This window comes from Nipponia nippon, unplaced genomic scaffold (assembly GCF_047370975.1).
Source record: "Nipponia nippon isolate SJK-2023a ecotype South Korea unplaced genomic scaffold, ASM4737097v1 scaffold_13, whole genome shotgun sequence".
NCBI classification, from domain to species: Eukaryota; Metazoa; Chordata; class Aves; order Pelecaniformes; family Threskiornithidae; genus Nipponia; species Nipponia nippon.
This window is the reverse complement of record NW_028262324.1, coordinates 6,524,043-6,538,884: the sequence shown is the minus strand read 5'-3', so window position 1 is coordinate 6,538,884 and position 14,842 is coordinate 6,524,043. Positions and strand designations below refer to the sequence as shown.

Below are 14,842 nucleotides of genomic sequence, written 5' to 3'. Positions count from 1 at the left end.
AGGTAGAAGGGCTCCAAACTGGACTCGGCTGGGTATCATCAGAGCCTGTGGTCAGCTACTTGCGAGTGTTCCCTGAAGCCAGGAGAGCCCTCCAACGAGCCAGGCAACAGCACGGTATTAAAAGCACCCAATAGCTTACCATGAGGAAAAATTAGCGTTCCAACCCAGGGCAGCTGCTTTCCAGTACTGTATCGCCTCGGATTGTCTTTCCGGCAGCAATGCACAGAGGACACCAGGAATCCCACAAAATAAACTGCAACCAGGAGGCGAGTGGCACAGTTCCAGGATCAGAGCCGGAGGGCTGGATTTGGGGTTCTCCTTCCTGAGCTGCAGTTAAGTTGCTTTCAGTCATTACTAGTGATATTTTCCCAACTGGCCATCAGCTCGGGGCTGTGTTGCAAGGAACAGGCCGTGCGGAGCATCCAGGCACCCCGCTGAAGTCCACAGGAGCTCCTCGTGCTCATGGCTCCCCCAAATTAAAGCCAACTGTCCACCACTTGCCCATCCAAATCAGCTGGAGGGGCCACTTGTAAAAGCCAGGGGCCACTTTCAAAAATGCTGCCACCTTAAACGGAGGTTTGCCATCAGCCAGAGAGAAGGGCTGGGGAGACTGAGGGCTTAGGCAGAGCTGAGAGCCTTCAGGCAAAGCCCAGGGATTAATTACTACACACTCCTTAGTCCCAAGAGGGAACCCAAGGCCTGGGTGAATCTACAGGACATCCTTCAGAAACACAGAAAGAAAACCCCCTGCAAACAGTTCAGTTTTCAATCATTTTAATGTGATCACTGCAATTTGACCACAGACTAGGAAAGGACGAAGTCACACAAATTATCTGTGCTTAGGATTGGAGTCAATCTACACAGTTCTTGTTGATTGACAGTTACTCAAGTTAAGACCTTCTGACCATCAGTGATGTTCTTGGCTGAAAGGCAGGATCGCAAGGGTTGGACATATTGGTGCAAACCAGGAATGCTTCTTCTAGGATTAAAGCTGCGACACCTGATCTACTCAAAAGAAAACAGAATTGTACGCGCACGCACGCACACACAGACCGAGCATGCAAATACACTGGGAACCAGCTACAGCTTCACAGGAAAAAACATGTCGTGGCAATACAGAGGTTGGCCTGTAATTCAGAAGGCTACTTAACGAGGAAGGGGGAAAACCACACAAATATCAAAAACTGAGAATATTCTTTTTCCAGTATTCGAAAAGAAAACAGGAAGAGCTTTTGAAATTACATTGTGTTGGCAAACTCTGATTTTTGGGTAACAAAGCAAAAGGTGAAGGCAAATTTTCCAAAGTATTGTAAAATTTATTGTATAAGTATTGCAGCTTTTAGAATGACATATAATTGCCACTATCGGTTACTGTTACACAATAAGCGTTTACAACAGATTTTTGTAAATTGGCATCAGAGTACATATTCATACTAAAACAGCAAAATATAGATAAGTACTGCATTGCATGTGCTGTCAATAGTTTACATAAGTTTAAACTTGAACAGAACTCAGGATACAGGACTGCCTATAACAAACTCCAAAGCCAAAGCAATGCAACTGGAAGTTTAAGAAAATATTAATACAATGAAATGTGTCTATAAGGCAGGCAAATTAGGACTTTAATGTTGTCCTTCATGAGCTTCTATAGTACAGCAAAAATTTGAAGCGCGGTTTCTGGAAAACTTCTTTTTGTTTTTTTTTTTTTTTTTGTAGCTTTGTGTTGTACATAGAAAATCTCTGAGCGATACAGAGACAGAAGAGATTAAAAATTCATTCTGTTCTCGCCTAGCATTGTTAATGCCACGCATCTGGATTCAGTCTTTTCCCGATCCTTAGTAAAAATGTTGGGCTTTTATTTCTTTATTTTTTAATATAGCAGTTTTAGTGCAATTTTATAGTTCAATACACGTACAAAAGGCTGATTCTCCAGAAAGCAATTGGATTTCCTTATACCCCCACTTAAGATATTTGTGAATTTCCTAACACTTAATAGAAACAACGCACTAGATTAATAAAGCTGAATCTTCAAACCGGTGACTTTGAGGGGGGTTGTGAAGGGAACACAAGTTTTACCAGTGTCAGCCCCAAATGAATCCCATCCTTCCTCACCATCCTGATCGACAAAGCCACGTTCCCATTCCAGGCCATTAAGATTTGGGGGCACTTTAAAGATGCTGTTTGCCGTACTGTACGCTAAGAAACTCTGTAAGATTAACAACCCCTTTTAAAGCTAACGTGACTCTTAAAACTTTGAGCAAAAAGGCAGGCTAGGACAAGAGGTTGCTAAGCATTAGCAATGCCTTGTTTCTTCTGTATTTGTTTAAAACTAAATCATTCTCAAGGGGCCTGAACCTCTCTGCTGGCAGCTGCAAGACGCTAGAGACTCCTAGGGACCAGGACCACGGTCCAGCTCCTGGTACAGTTCTGTCCTGAGCTGCGGGAAGGCCAGAAGGAAACGGAACAGAGACATCAGCAAGGGTGTGCAAAGCAAATTCTCTGCCTTGGTGGCAATACGGGACATGGGAATTGGGAAGAAATGGACCCCGAGGCAAAAAGTAACATTAAATAGTAATAATAATAATAACAACAATAACAACAACAACAACAACAATAATAATAAAAAAGAACAGACCATTATTTCTAAACACCCATTCAGAACTTGGAGATGATCTGGGCCCCAGATCTGGTATCTGCACTTGAAACACACAGTTCTCAGGACTGCAAAGCAGAGGGATGGACAGAAGAAAGACAAAAGGTGACAACTTGGCTCTGTCGAGGTGGACTCGAGTTGCACCCGCTGCCTGCGACCCAGGGCTCTCCCCCAGCGGGGCTGCAGCCGCTCCCCAGGGACCTGCACCGGTGGTGGGAAAAGCGGCAGCTTGGTTTTTCTTTGTGCATGGCAGGGACTGAAAGGCATCATTTGCAACAGAAATTTGGTGTTGATGAGCCACCCTGTTTCACACTCATTAAATTCCCCAAACTAGAGAAAGAGGTACATGAAACTGGACCCAGGAACTTGGCAAACTGATTGCTCAACTGCAGATGCTTGGGGTGGTGCTTGAGAAATAAAAGCTCATACTGGGAGTGGATTGGGGAGAGAGAAAAAAAAAACAGGGAAAAAACCCCAGAGCATTGGTTGAAATTTTGAGGACTTCAAAGCATGAGAGCTGGGTTTAATTGCACTGCATTTGTAGACCCTCTCCCACGGCCCCTCCGCGGCTCTCCAGGCCCTACCCGCCTCCCTGACCTCCGTGGGTTTGGTGGCCAGGTGATGCCGCACCACAAGACAACCCCGTTACTTAACAACCTCCGGTCCCCTTGACACCTCCTTATTCACTGCTCAGTTTTAAACGTGTGATGCATATTCCACCCAAAACCTGCTGAGGTAACCAGTATTTTTTGTAGCAAACAAACTAGTTCAGATCACAGAACATCCCCCCACCCCCCCAAAAAAACCCCAACCCCAACACCACTATTCACGCATTTTGGCTCAAGAGGGCAGTAGATACTATATTTCTGTTTCTCTTTTGGTTGGTATCTCGTTTACAATATCCACCACAGTTTCCTACTTCCCCGGGTACGATAATGTGCATAAATGTGTTCAAGTTCCCGTACAGAGGGAGGGAGAGGCGCAGCGGCAGAGGGAGCAGCCTGCGCGGCCGGGCCCGGGAGCTGCTCCGGGAGCAGGCAGCGCGGCCGGGAAAGAAGGGACTGGAAAACGGAATGCAAGGCCCAAAGGAGCAAGAGACCAGACGCTGGTTACTTGTGACGCTAACGATGATTCAGTTTTCCCCTCTCTAAAAAGGGAGGGTTACTGTTTCTTTAATAAGGCACTAAATAGACATGTTACATAAAGGAAAGATACATTTTAAAAACTCGTATAAATTCATCAGTTTTGTACCTTTCATGACAAACTAGATTTATTCCTTTGCATGACTTTTTTTGTGGCTTTTTTTTTTTTTTTTTTAGGTCATCAAAATTTAGGTTATACGACTGTAAAGCTATGAAGATTTCAAGAGCTGTGGAAAAGCAGTTTGAAATATTGAGAAGGTACAGGACTATTTCTAGGCAAAAACAAAAAAAAGCAAAAAATAATGATCAAACTTCAAGTTCAACTATTCATCATCTTCTTTAAAATATATATAAATATTGTTCAAATGGTCAGAACTTCAAAACCGTTCTCATGTTTGTGGTTTTTTTTTTTTTCAAGTAATAGAAAAGTTGCTTAAAAACAATAGTTATTGCCTTTATATCTTTCATTTATGTCACTCTACTAGATAGCATCCTGCAGAAAATGAAATCACACCTCCTTGTAAAATCTTTGCTCTCTGTGGTTCCCCTACCGACCCTGCCTCACGCTCGGAGAGATGCTCTCCCAGCCGGGGAGACGGGACCGAGAACAGGTTTTTTCCCTTTTGTTTTCTCTCTCACGCGCTCTCGGGCTTCTCACTCGCTCACTCCGTCACATACAAATTCACCATGAGGGTAAAACACCTACCAGACACCTATGCAATATAAAAATGTAAACAATAGCATAGTAAGAGAAAATGCTTCCAAAACCAAGATAAATTAAAGACGCACAACACCCGGTGGGCGGGAGAGCAGGTGGGACTGTGCTGCTGTGGATGAGGATATCTTCAGAAGAGGTAAAGGGGTTTGCTTCTAAAGCATTAAGCATATTTCTTTAGCCTTTAATTAATACATCACAGGAGCAGATTAATTTCCATCTACTGTATCTGACACCTCTTTAGCTAGGATAATAAAGTAAAAAATAGCGATGACCAGAGGCAGCCAGGCGACGGCAGAGCTGCGAGACACGGCTGCACCCGTTTAACCCAAATAGAGGTTTGGGAGGTTAATACAAAATGAAAATGAGTTTCACCACCACCACGCTTTTCAGCTCATACTTTCAGTGAGATACTTAAACCCCAGCTGAAAGGCAGCCAGTGGGTACGTTACCATTCACTCACATTAATTTCCATAACCACCGCTTTAGCTCCAAATAGGGCCCTTCAGTTGAACATTGAAAGAAATAAACCAAAAAACACTTTGTTCCTTCAGACACAGAAGTTTATTCTCATCCCCACCACCCCCCTCCAAAAAGTTAGAGGTTGTCGTTTCCCTCCCCCCCAAAAAAAAAAAAAAATCAAGTAACTTTTGTCTGCTTCGGTCATTACTGACTCTCAGAAGCAGGGAGTTTTTATTTTACCTTTTTATGCCAATAATCCTACCGGATGACATACAGTCACACACCAACTCCTCTTGCTTTGTAGGGAATGTATAAAGCCGTGACTGTCAGCGGCCACGCGCAGGGACTCTGGAAATTAAGGATTTGCATAAGATGCTCACCGCTCCTCCCAGGGCTGGCATCTCCACTTCAGCGTTTTTCCACCCCCTTCCAGCTACTTTGTTCTTCACTTCAACATATATCCCTTAACAGGTTCATGGTAGACATGATAGAGGCTTTGACCAACACAAGCACTGACATATTTATATTAAAAAATAGTGCAAAATTTCAACATTTATATAAATAACTCTAAACCCCTGCTTTTGATTTTTTTTTTGTTTTTTGTTTTTTTACAATGTAATACACGCTTTTTGAGTTGGCACTCAAAAAATTGCCATTTTTCTTCTAGTTCAGAAAACAACTTTTTTTTTTTTTGAATAGGCCTCTTCTAATACAAAAATACTCCTGCTCCTTACACATACACTTTCTCTTATTTTTAATATATATTTATATATTTATATTGCAGATCTTTAAACAAAATGTTTTTTGTGCAAATATTTTGTCTTTAAAGATAAGTGAAATAATCAAACAAAAAAAAAAGCATTCACACACAGCTCAACTAGAAACAACAAAAAAAAATGGACTACAGTTGATTTTTTTTCCTTTTTAAACGTCTAGACACAGCTCAATAAAGAAATGTTTTTGCAAGCTTGGTAGGCTTGTGCATTCAGACCAGACATAACAAGTAAATATTTATACATGGAGAGATGGGGAAGGGCTTTTTTATTTCTTTGCTCGTCTTCCTCAACTCTCTCTCTCTCTCCTTTTTCTTTTAATGAGAAGTGCAGAGTGTTTCATTTACTTTCTTGCTTTTTTCTTTTTTTTTTCCTTTTCTTTTCTTTTCTTTTTTTTTTTTTTTAAAAGGGGTGCCCTTTTTGTTTCTCTTTCTCTTTGTTCCACACGGTTGTGCTCTCAAGGCCATTGATTTGTGAATGATGGAGTCTGCTGCCCTCCAAGATGGAGGGCATCCCGTTGTTGTTCTGCTGGTGCTGGTAAAACGTCGACCCGGGGTAGTGCCCTATGACCTCGCTGTACGTCGGCGGTGGTCCCTCCATCCTACCATTGCTCCCATAGCAGGTCGCACTGATGCCAGAGTTACTGCTGGGGGGGCACGGCCCCCCGTACACGGAGTTATCTATCAAGTCACTGTCGAAGATGGTTCTGTTGGGGGGGGCCCGGACCGACTCTCTGTTGAGCTCCATTTGCTGCTCGGGGTCTCGCAGCTGCAGCGTGCAGGGTCCCTGGTACGGGGGGGGCTCCTCGCCGTCCGACAGCGAGATGGTGGGTGGCAGGTCGATCTCGTGCTGCATGTAAGGGTAGGTTGGCTGGAATCTGTTAAAGCGGTCCCTCTGCAGAAAGGATGGCACTGCCAGGCGGTCGCTGGGTCTCGGGGTGTAGATTTGCTGCTGAAAGGGACAGAAAGAGAGAAAGAGGGAGAGAAGCGTGAGATGCTGCAGCCCGGGACAGGGGGAAAGGCAGCAGCACCCGCATCCGCATCGCCCTCACCTCTGTTATTCCATTCCCCGACACGGTGCTTTCCGAAGGCCACAGGCTTCCCTCCTGCATTGGAAAGGAGAAGAGAGTGCAGAGTGAGTCTCACTGCCAGCAGTGGTTAAGCTCCCTCTGCAAACCGCTCGTGCCAGGTTTCATCCTGCACCAGAGCCCAGGTAGGATGCTGACGCTGCCGTCAACGTGTTCCTGCCTCGGCTGCAGCAACGCACAGCACGCACCCTCTTCCAAGCGGGCAACCAGCTCTAGTAGGGGTATTAGCTGTTATATATGCTGGGTATCATATGGGCATATGCTAACGGTATTAGCATATTACCACTGAAAACAACACTTCTGATTAGAATTTCCCTCCATTTTCACCTCCATTTGTATTTAATAGATCACTTGCAGAATGAATGATGAGAACGACACCAGCAAACACCACTCTCCCATTTGCAGACTTCCCCCCTCCCACCCATGCCCACCCAGCATGTTTCTCTCCCTGGTTCAAACATGCCAGAGGAGAATTTTTCAATTTGTGATCCATAAGCCGTGGGTGATTCACAAGACATCAGAAAATGCTCCATGAAATAATGACAAGATTAAACAAAAAAAAAAAAAACCAACCCAAAAAAACCCTCACACCCACATTCTGATGCACACAATCAAGGAAATCATGGGAAAATAAAGAGAATAAGCAAATAACCAAATGTTAAGCCTAAATTTGATTTCGCTAAAAAAAAAAAAAAAATAGAAATCTGTAGCAACAGGATGGTTCTAGAGTATTTTTCCCCCAAAAGGATAAGTTGTCCTTGGCTTAAACAGGCTGAGGAACTGTGGTCTAGAGGCTTCCTTACACTGCAATCATCACCCTGATCCTGCAATCCCAACTCAGGCGCCAACAACCCCAGGCACGATAAAGCCACAAGCCCATTTCCCCCAAACCATGAGATTAGTTTACAAGTCATGATCAAAACAAACAAACAAAGGTTCTTCCCATTTGCTGGTGATACTCTGAGCATACGCAGTTCACCTTAGACACTTTTGCCTTAAGAACTAAAATATTTAAATATTGCTAATATTCACATATAGCAACATCCCTCCGGCAGGCAGGGCTAGACGAAAACAAGCCAGAAGGCTCATAATTATAACCTGGAATAGCTGACACTTCTCAGTTCCTTGCAGGTGAATCTCCAGTTCTGGCACCAGTAAGTCAGGCACAGGCAGAAGTATTTACCACCAGTGGAAAAAAAAAAATGCCAAGGGTGTTCTGTTTTCCCCTTTTTCCCCTGAAGGTGTCCCATCCAAAGGCCATTCTTGGGCCCAGCCTACGCAACAGAACCACAAACTTCCCTACTATGAAAATACCTATTTCTATAATAACTTCTATATACAACTTCTTCACCGAAAGGGCAGTCAGGCATTGGAACAGGCTGCCCAGGGAAGTGGTTGAGTCTCCATCCCTGGAGGTATTTAAAAGACAGGTAGACATGGTGCTTGAGGACATGGTTTAGTGGTGGACTTGGCAGTGCTAGGTTAACGGTTGGACTCGATGATCTTAAGGGTCTTTTCCATTCTATGGTTCTATAGTAACCGTGGTGGCGGTCCAGGCAGCCTGGTGCCCCAGTGGAAGCCTGCAAAAAGCTGCAACCGCAGCACCACAGACACCTTCGCCGACAAAGTCAGAAGGGATTTTGCCTGTCTGATGCTCCCTGGACTTCACCCAGCTATGAAGCACATCTGGCCTCATACCAGGCTGCAGCATGCAAAATGTTGCTGCATACCTTTGCAGCTATCCCAGTAAGCGGCCGAGCAGCATCTCTGCTCCCCCCAAAAGCGCCTCCGAGAGCAGACAGACCGAGGGTGCCCCTGTGGGCAGAGCCACCCCAATCCCTGCGGCAGGAGCCTCAGCACCCGGGCATCCCACAACACGCATCCGACTGCCCGAAACGCAACACCAGCACCACGTTAAAATCTCCAAAGCCACCCATTACATCCCCCTCCCTCCTCCTTCCCCCCGCCTCCCTTTTTCTTCTTTACTTTCCCCAGCTTTGGAATATATTTTCTGTTGTGGCATCACGCATGGTATCAGATATGGAGAGAATCCCATCAGGTTCCTGTTTTTGAAGCTCAGCTCTGCACGTAAACCTCAAGGCAGTCCTGTTGCCAGTGCAAGGAAAACACTGATTTATATGGAAATAAGACAGCCCAGATTCTTCCCACTTCTCGGTGTTTTTTAGGGAGCATCTCCTTGGAGCAGAGGTTAAGTGCCGCAGTACCGGCACCCTCCGCGGCTACAGCTAATGAATGCGCTGGTTGAGCTGTGCGCCGCACAGCCCTTCCTGAGCAATGCAACGCCATGTTTTATACAGACCTTGAGACTTCAATATGCAACTGTTTACACAGGCATCAACTGTTTAGTCTGGTCCATTCTACATGTATTTCTTGCCTGCAGGGATAGTCTACAGTCAAATTCCCCCAGAAGCCAAAAGACCCAAGAGGAACTGCATCTGCCGCAGATCAAATCCTCGCCTCTAAGCCCCGGCTCAGCCATGGTGCTGACACCACAGCACACGGGGAGGGTTTCCAGTGCTGCCACACACACTGCCAGCCCTTCACCTCATCCCGAAGGACACCGAAGCAGCGGGCAGGAGCGGGAAGCACTCTGAAAATTGTGTTTACTTTGCCATGCCCCCGTGGCAGACTTCCTGAGCAGCGAGTACCCCGCTGCCTTCTGCTAGATGTTTTATATTTAACTTGGCAGTGGGCAGTGCCATGGCAATATCCCATCTGCTTCCCCCTTTCCCGGGAGTGATGTCAGCCGGCTCCCGCGAGGGCGGCTGCAGCCCAGTGCTTCCCGGCGTGCGGAGCATCGCTGCACTCAGCTGGGGCTTCCTGCTGCGGCAAGCGATGGGGAGGGCACGTACACACCCTTACGTGAGGCGCTGCACCCAAAATGTACCCTACCCCTAAGCACCCACTCACCCAAAGCCTGCACCCAATATCCCACCCAGGCGTTCAGAAGCAAAGCTCTGGCTCACACATTAACTCATCTGTTTGTACAGCTGAGGTCCAGGAACGATGCTCCGGGCAACACATGGATGCAAGAGTAGCAAACCAGTAGAAACACCATTAAAATGGGATCCGCAGAGAGATAAGGAGCAGACAGGAGACCCATTTTCTGTAGGAGCTGGATCTCTGCCACTGTTATTAACCATTTTTCCCAGGACTCCAGGGCTTGACCTGGACACGCTTACGTGCCCAGAGCTGACCAACCACAAGCACGCTCACCTGCATCGACTCTGCCTCACAGACTACTGTGAAGCCCATCTGGGTAACAGCTCATCTCTCCTAAAAACTCAATAGTGGGATTAATTGCTGGAAATCAGTAGTCAGAGGAGGGCGAAGTCTCAGAGAGAGATAACGTACATACTTGTACCCTTCGTGCTTTGGCCGTGAGATGGCTACGCAGCCCTGCCGAGCCAAGCAAAGCTGCACTGCCCTGTGAGGGAGCATCACTGCTGCAAATCCTCGCCCTCGGGGCTCCCCTCGCTCACCTCTGACTTTCGGAATATTTAGGACTTGAATTCATCTCAACAATGGCTGAGTCTAGAAAGCTATGGTTTTCTGAAACAAAAGCTGAGATTCTGCTGTCTGACAAGCAATACAGCTGTAAAAGCCTCTGCAAGTATTCCAGAACTCACTGCAGAACCTAAAATTACTTTTAAATTTCTTTTTAGAGATCAATCTTCAACTTTTATAGAACAGCTTGTTTTAGTGATGTCAGAGAATTTTCTCTGTAAAGCTGCATGGTGCAGATTAAGTCTCAGAGCCTTCAGAAGGACTTATATCTTCCATTTTGGGAGACAAAGGTTTGCTTGGAAATTGCATTTAAACAACTTTTTCTTGGGGGAGTGGGATATCACTGTTCCAAAGGTGCAGGGACAGTGTCATTCTCATTGCAAAACAGTTTTTAGTAACATTTCTTAAATGTTCTTAATAAAGGTACTCGTTATAAGGAGACAGAGTTTAAGTACAGCAAGAACGGTGATGGAGAAACACATGATATAATACAAGAAATCCTTGCTAGCAAGAACTGCATCAAAAAAACCTTCAGGGAAATTAATTTCTCCTTCAGTTGTAATTTTTGAGCTACAACAATGAAAAAAGACAACTCTGGCAGACCTAGCAGCCTCCTGACCATGGGATGAACTACTTTAATATTTCAAAAGATGAAAAGCATGTATGCAGCTGTGGTGCCTGTCTGCGGTCACGACAGCAAAATGAAGTTTGGGATTTAAAAAGCCCAACACCAGTTCAGTGCAAGTTTAATGGATTACATAAACCAGTATCCAGTTCAGCGTAGCCTCTGCCTGCCAGCCTTCAGCACTCGTTTAGACCGGAGCTGTTTTCTACAAAAAGACTTGCTGTGCTGAATCCAAACGGAGCTACCTTTAAGATCTTTACTATGATTGATGTAACGAGCTTCCCGCTTAGCGCACGAGGGGCTTCTCTGTCCCGTCAGGAGAGCGCCCGGACCACAGGGAAGCTTGGCTGCCACTCCATCAACGCTGCACTCGCAGTACAGACAGGGGAAGGGAGAAGGGGAAGAATTATAAAGAGGGAGGAAAAAAAACCCCAAAATGGTATGTTCACAGTTTCTCTCCCTAGCTCTTAGAAAGGTTCTGAAGACTCCACAACCTCACTGAGGTCTAGCAGAAGCATGGAGGTAAACCTTTGCTCAAAAGCCATTTAATCGCTGATGTGTCTGAAGGCTGAATAAATAACGGAGCTGTTTTGGTGTGGAGACTGGGCCAAAAAATGGCTGGAAATTTTGGCTTGGTGAAATTCGAAAAAGAAAAAAAAAAAATTAAAAAAGAAAAAAAAGGAGGGGAAAGGCATTATTTTTTAAAACAGCTCACAATTTTTGATTCAACCTGAAATTTTTGTTCAATCTCCACGTGATTTGCTCTTCTCTTTCCAGGTTAGCCTTCTTTCCTCTTTTTAAAGAAAATAAACAGGCCACTTAAGAAAACAGAAATTACTATATTAAAATAAAAAAGGCTTGATCTGATATTTGCTTTGAAAAGGTAAAATGAAACATTTTGATATTGTGTAAGTAAAACATTCTGAACATGATAAAATAGTAAAATATCTGAAAATGGGAAAATAATCTTTCTGCTGTTTTTAATAATTCACGTGCTCGGAAGCCCACGTTCTGCTACTGTTGGAAGCGGGTGCACAGGACGGTAAGAAGAGACGTAAGATTTCTGTAACTCCGGGAGGAGCTGGATACATGCGGGAAAGTTTAGCTCTGATCCCCAAAGCAGACAGGTGCTTGAGCACTCACCACCCTCGCACCGGCTGGTTGAACGCGGGATCACGCACTCCTGACACTTTGATCTTGTTGCACAGCATCCATACACGACCGCGAGCTGAGCTCGCTGCCGTGCCCTCTGGAGACGCGCTCCACAGCCCACAAAACGAAGGGTGGTTTAACTGAGCTTAGGGTTTGCACAGCTCTCCTTCCCAAGGGGTGCCTTCCTCACTTTGGCACAGAGCGTCCCATAAGGCACCTTCGTCTGCTGTGTGTAATGTGTGACAAAAAGGGCAACTACGGAGCAGGACAGCCTGTGCCCTGGGTGTCTGCTGGCTGGACAGCCTTCAACAACACTGTACTGAAGATTTATTTAATAAAAGATGCTAGATGTCTCTGTCTTTTAGAAAAGGAAGGAAAAGGGAAAAAAAAGGGAAAAAAAAAGGGAAAAAAAAAGGGGAAAGAGGGGGGAAAGAGGGGGGAAGAAGGGGGGGGAAGAAGGGGGGGAAGAAGGGGGAGGGAAGAAGGGGGGGGGAAGAAGGGGGGAAGAAGGGGGGGAAGAAGGGGGGGGAAGAAGGGGGGGAAGAAGGGGGGGGGAAGAAGGGGGGGGAAGAAGGGGGGGAAGAAGGGGGGAAGAAGGGGGGAAGAAGGGGGGGAAGAAGGGGGGGGAAGAAGGGGGGAAGAAGGGGGGGAAGAAGGGGGGGGGAAGAAGGGGGGAAGAAGGGGGGGAAGAAGGGGGGGAAGAAGGGGGGAAGAAGGGGGGAAGAAGGGGGGAAGAAGGGGGGGAAGAAGGGGGGAAGAAGGGGGGAAGAAGGGGGGGAAGAAGGGGGGGAAGAAGGGGGGGAAGAAGGGGGGAAGAAGGGGGGGGGAAGAAGGGGGGAAGAAGGGGGGGAAGAAGGGGGGAAGAAGGGGGGAAGAAGGGGGGAAGAAGGGGGGAAGAAGGGGGGGAAGAAGGGGGGGAAGAAGGGGGGGAAGAAGGGGGGGAAGAAGGGGGGGAAGAAGGGGGGAAGAAGGGGGGGAAGAAGGGGGGGAAGAAGGGGGGGGGAAGAAGGGGGGAAGAAGGGGGGGAAGAAGGGGGGAAGAAGGGGGGAAGAAGGGGGGAAGAAGGGGGGGAAGAAGGGGGGGGAAGAAGGGGGGGAAGAAGGGGGGGAAGAAGGGGGGGAAGAAGGGGGGAAGAAGGGGGGAAGAAGGGGGGAAGAAGGGGGGAAGAAGGGGGGGAAGAAGGGGGGGAAGAAGGGGGGAAGAAGGGGGGGAAGAAGGGGGGAAGAAGGGGGGAAGAAGGGGGGAAGAAGGGGGGGAAGAAGGGGGAAGAAGAAGGGGGGAAGAAGGGGGGAAGAAGAAGGGGGGGGAAGAGGGAAAGCAATCCCAGTATTTGATCTTTTTCCTGCAGCAAGCACGGATTTGATAGAAGAGAGCACGGCCCCACACAGACCACCACAAGGCAGCACCAGTGTGCTCAGCCTGCCCTGGAAGCCTGCAGAGGAGAGGGTGCGAAGCAATGACCTTGAGGAAGCCCTATCATTTAAATAGCTTTAAGATCCTTCAGGGTGAATGCTAAAAAACAAACAAAAACCAAAACACACAGTACCAGTACAAGATATCCCTCCATTGAAGACAAAGCCATGTAGGCAGCGGTGAATCACTGCCTCCAAGAAAACGTGCTCACCCTCCAAGAAAATGTGATGGCTTTTCTCTGTAGGTTCTTGTAAGTCTGAGCTGCTGCATTTGAGGAAACTGCATAAACCAACATCTGCCTCGAGGCTGGAGAAGCTCCCCCTCGAGTCCCCATCAGAGGTACAATTAACACGTTTCTCCTCAGGCTTTTATGAAGCAGGGAGCATGGGTTACACAGGGAACCTCTTGAGCATCCCCTTAGAGATTTCTGCTTCTCTGGCTGACAAGTGTTTTCTGACCCCTACATCACAGTAATGGCAGCACCACTGGTGAAAACTGGAGGAAGTCTTTCAGGATTTCTTATTCTCTTCAAGGCAGGCTGTAAGTTTTTATACAGTCATTTGAGACTCTCCAACTGGAGCCGCCAAAGGACTCAATAGTTTGGGGCTGTTAAAGGCAAGGCATATGCACCCCAACCAGCCGAGGGTACGTGGCGGTTTCAGGAACAGGACATGCCAAGAACAGCCTCGTGCGGTTACTTTACTGATGTGAAGTCTGAATTGCACAGCTCAGGGCAAAAGCAGAGGCTATGGCTGCCCATATATTACAACATACAGCACCCTAAAGAGCCAGAGGCATCCCTAAAAGGCCCAGCCCACCCCCCCCGTCCCCAATAACTGAGAGACAGAAGATGATGCCAAGCCCCAGCCTGCAGGGTGTCTCTTCACGCAGTGCCAAGTGGCAAATGGGCAAACATGACCCAAATGAATGCCTTTGGCTCTAATGTTTTCCCAATGTCGTATCATTTGGCAAACGGCGCAGGACGACGTGGATTGGAAGAAAAGGGTGTGACTTACTGATGAGAGGTTCTCGTCTCTCCGCCTCCCCTGGCTGTGCCGGCTGATGAAGGATCGCGCAGAGAGTTTGTAGTGGTTCAGCAGACACGTGATCACCACCACCATCACCATCATCACCACCACGATTATGATTATCTGTACAAACTCCAACTCCGCTGCAAGAGAGACAGACAGACTTTAAGCCACCAGAAAAAGCAGCGTGTAATTGAGCACAAGAAGAACTAATGCAGCCAAGACGCCGATGACACTGCTGCATCCTTCCCCCATAAAGCTCTC

At 46.9% G+C, this 14,842-nt stretch overlaps 1 protein-coding gene across 3 annotated transcripts in view; it reads right to left on the bottom strand.

The window, feature by feature from the left end:
• Window positions 1-757: 757 nt before the first annotated feature.
• The window catches only part of PMEPA1 (prostate transmembrane protein, androgen induced 1), a 54,766-nt gene continuing 40,681 nt past the window's right edge, over window positions 758-14,842 (bottom strand). For 2 of the 3 annotated variants that reach the window (XM_087750290.1, XM_087750292.1), the window contains 3 exons: window positions 14,567-14,721; window positions 6,797-6,850; window positions 758-6,696 (listed from right to left, as the gene is read on the bottom strand). In XM_087750290.1, the coding sequence (XP_087606416.1) occupies window positions 6,148-6,696; window positions 6,797-6,850; window positions 14,567-14,721 (758 nt within the window). In that variant the 3' untranslated portion in view covers window positions 758-6,147. The remainder of the gene's footprint in view (window positions 6,697-6,796; window positions 6,851-14,566; window positions 14,722-14,842) is intronic. The other variant, XM_087750291.1, reaches the window with a different exon arrangement.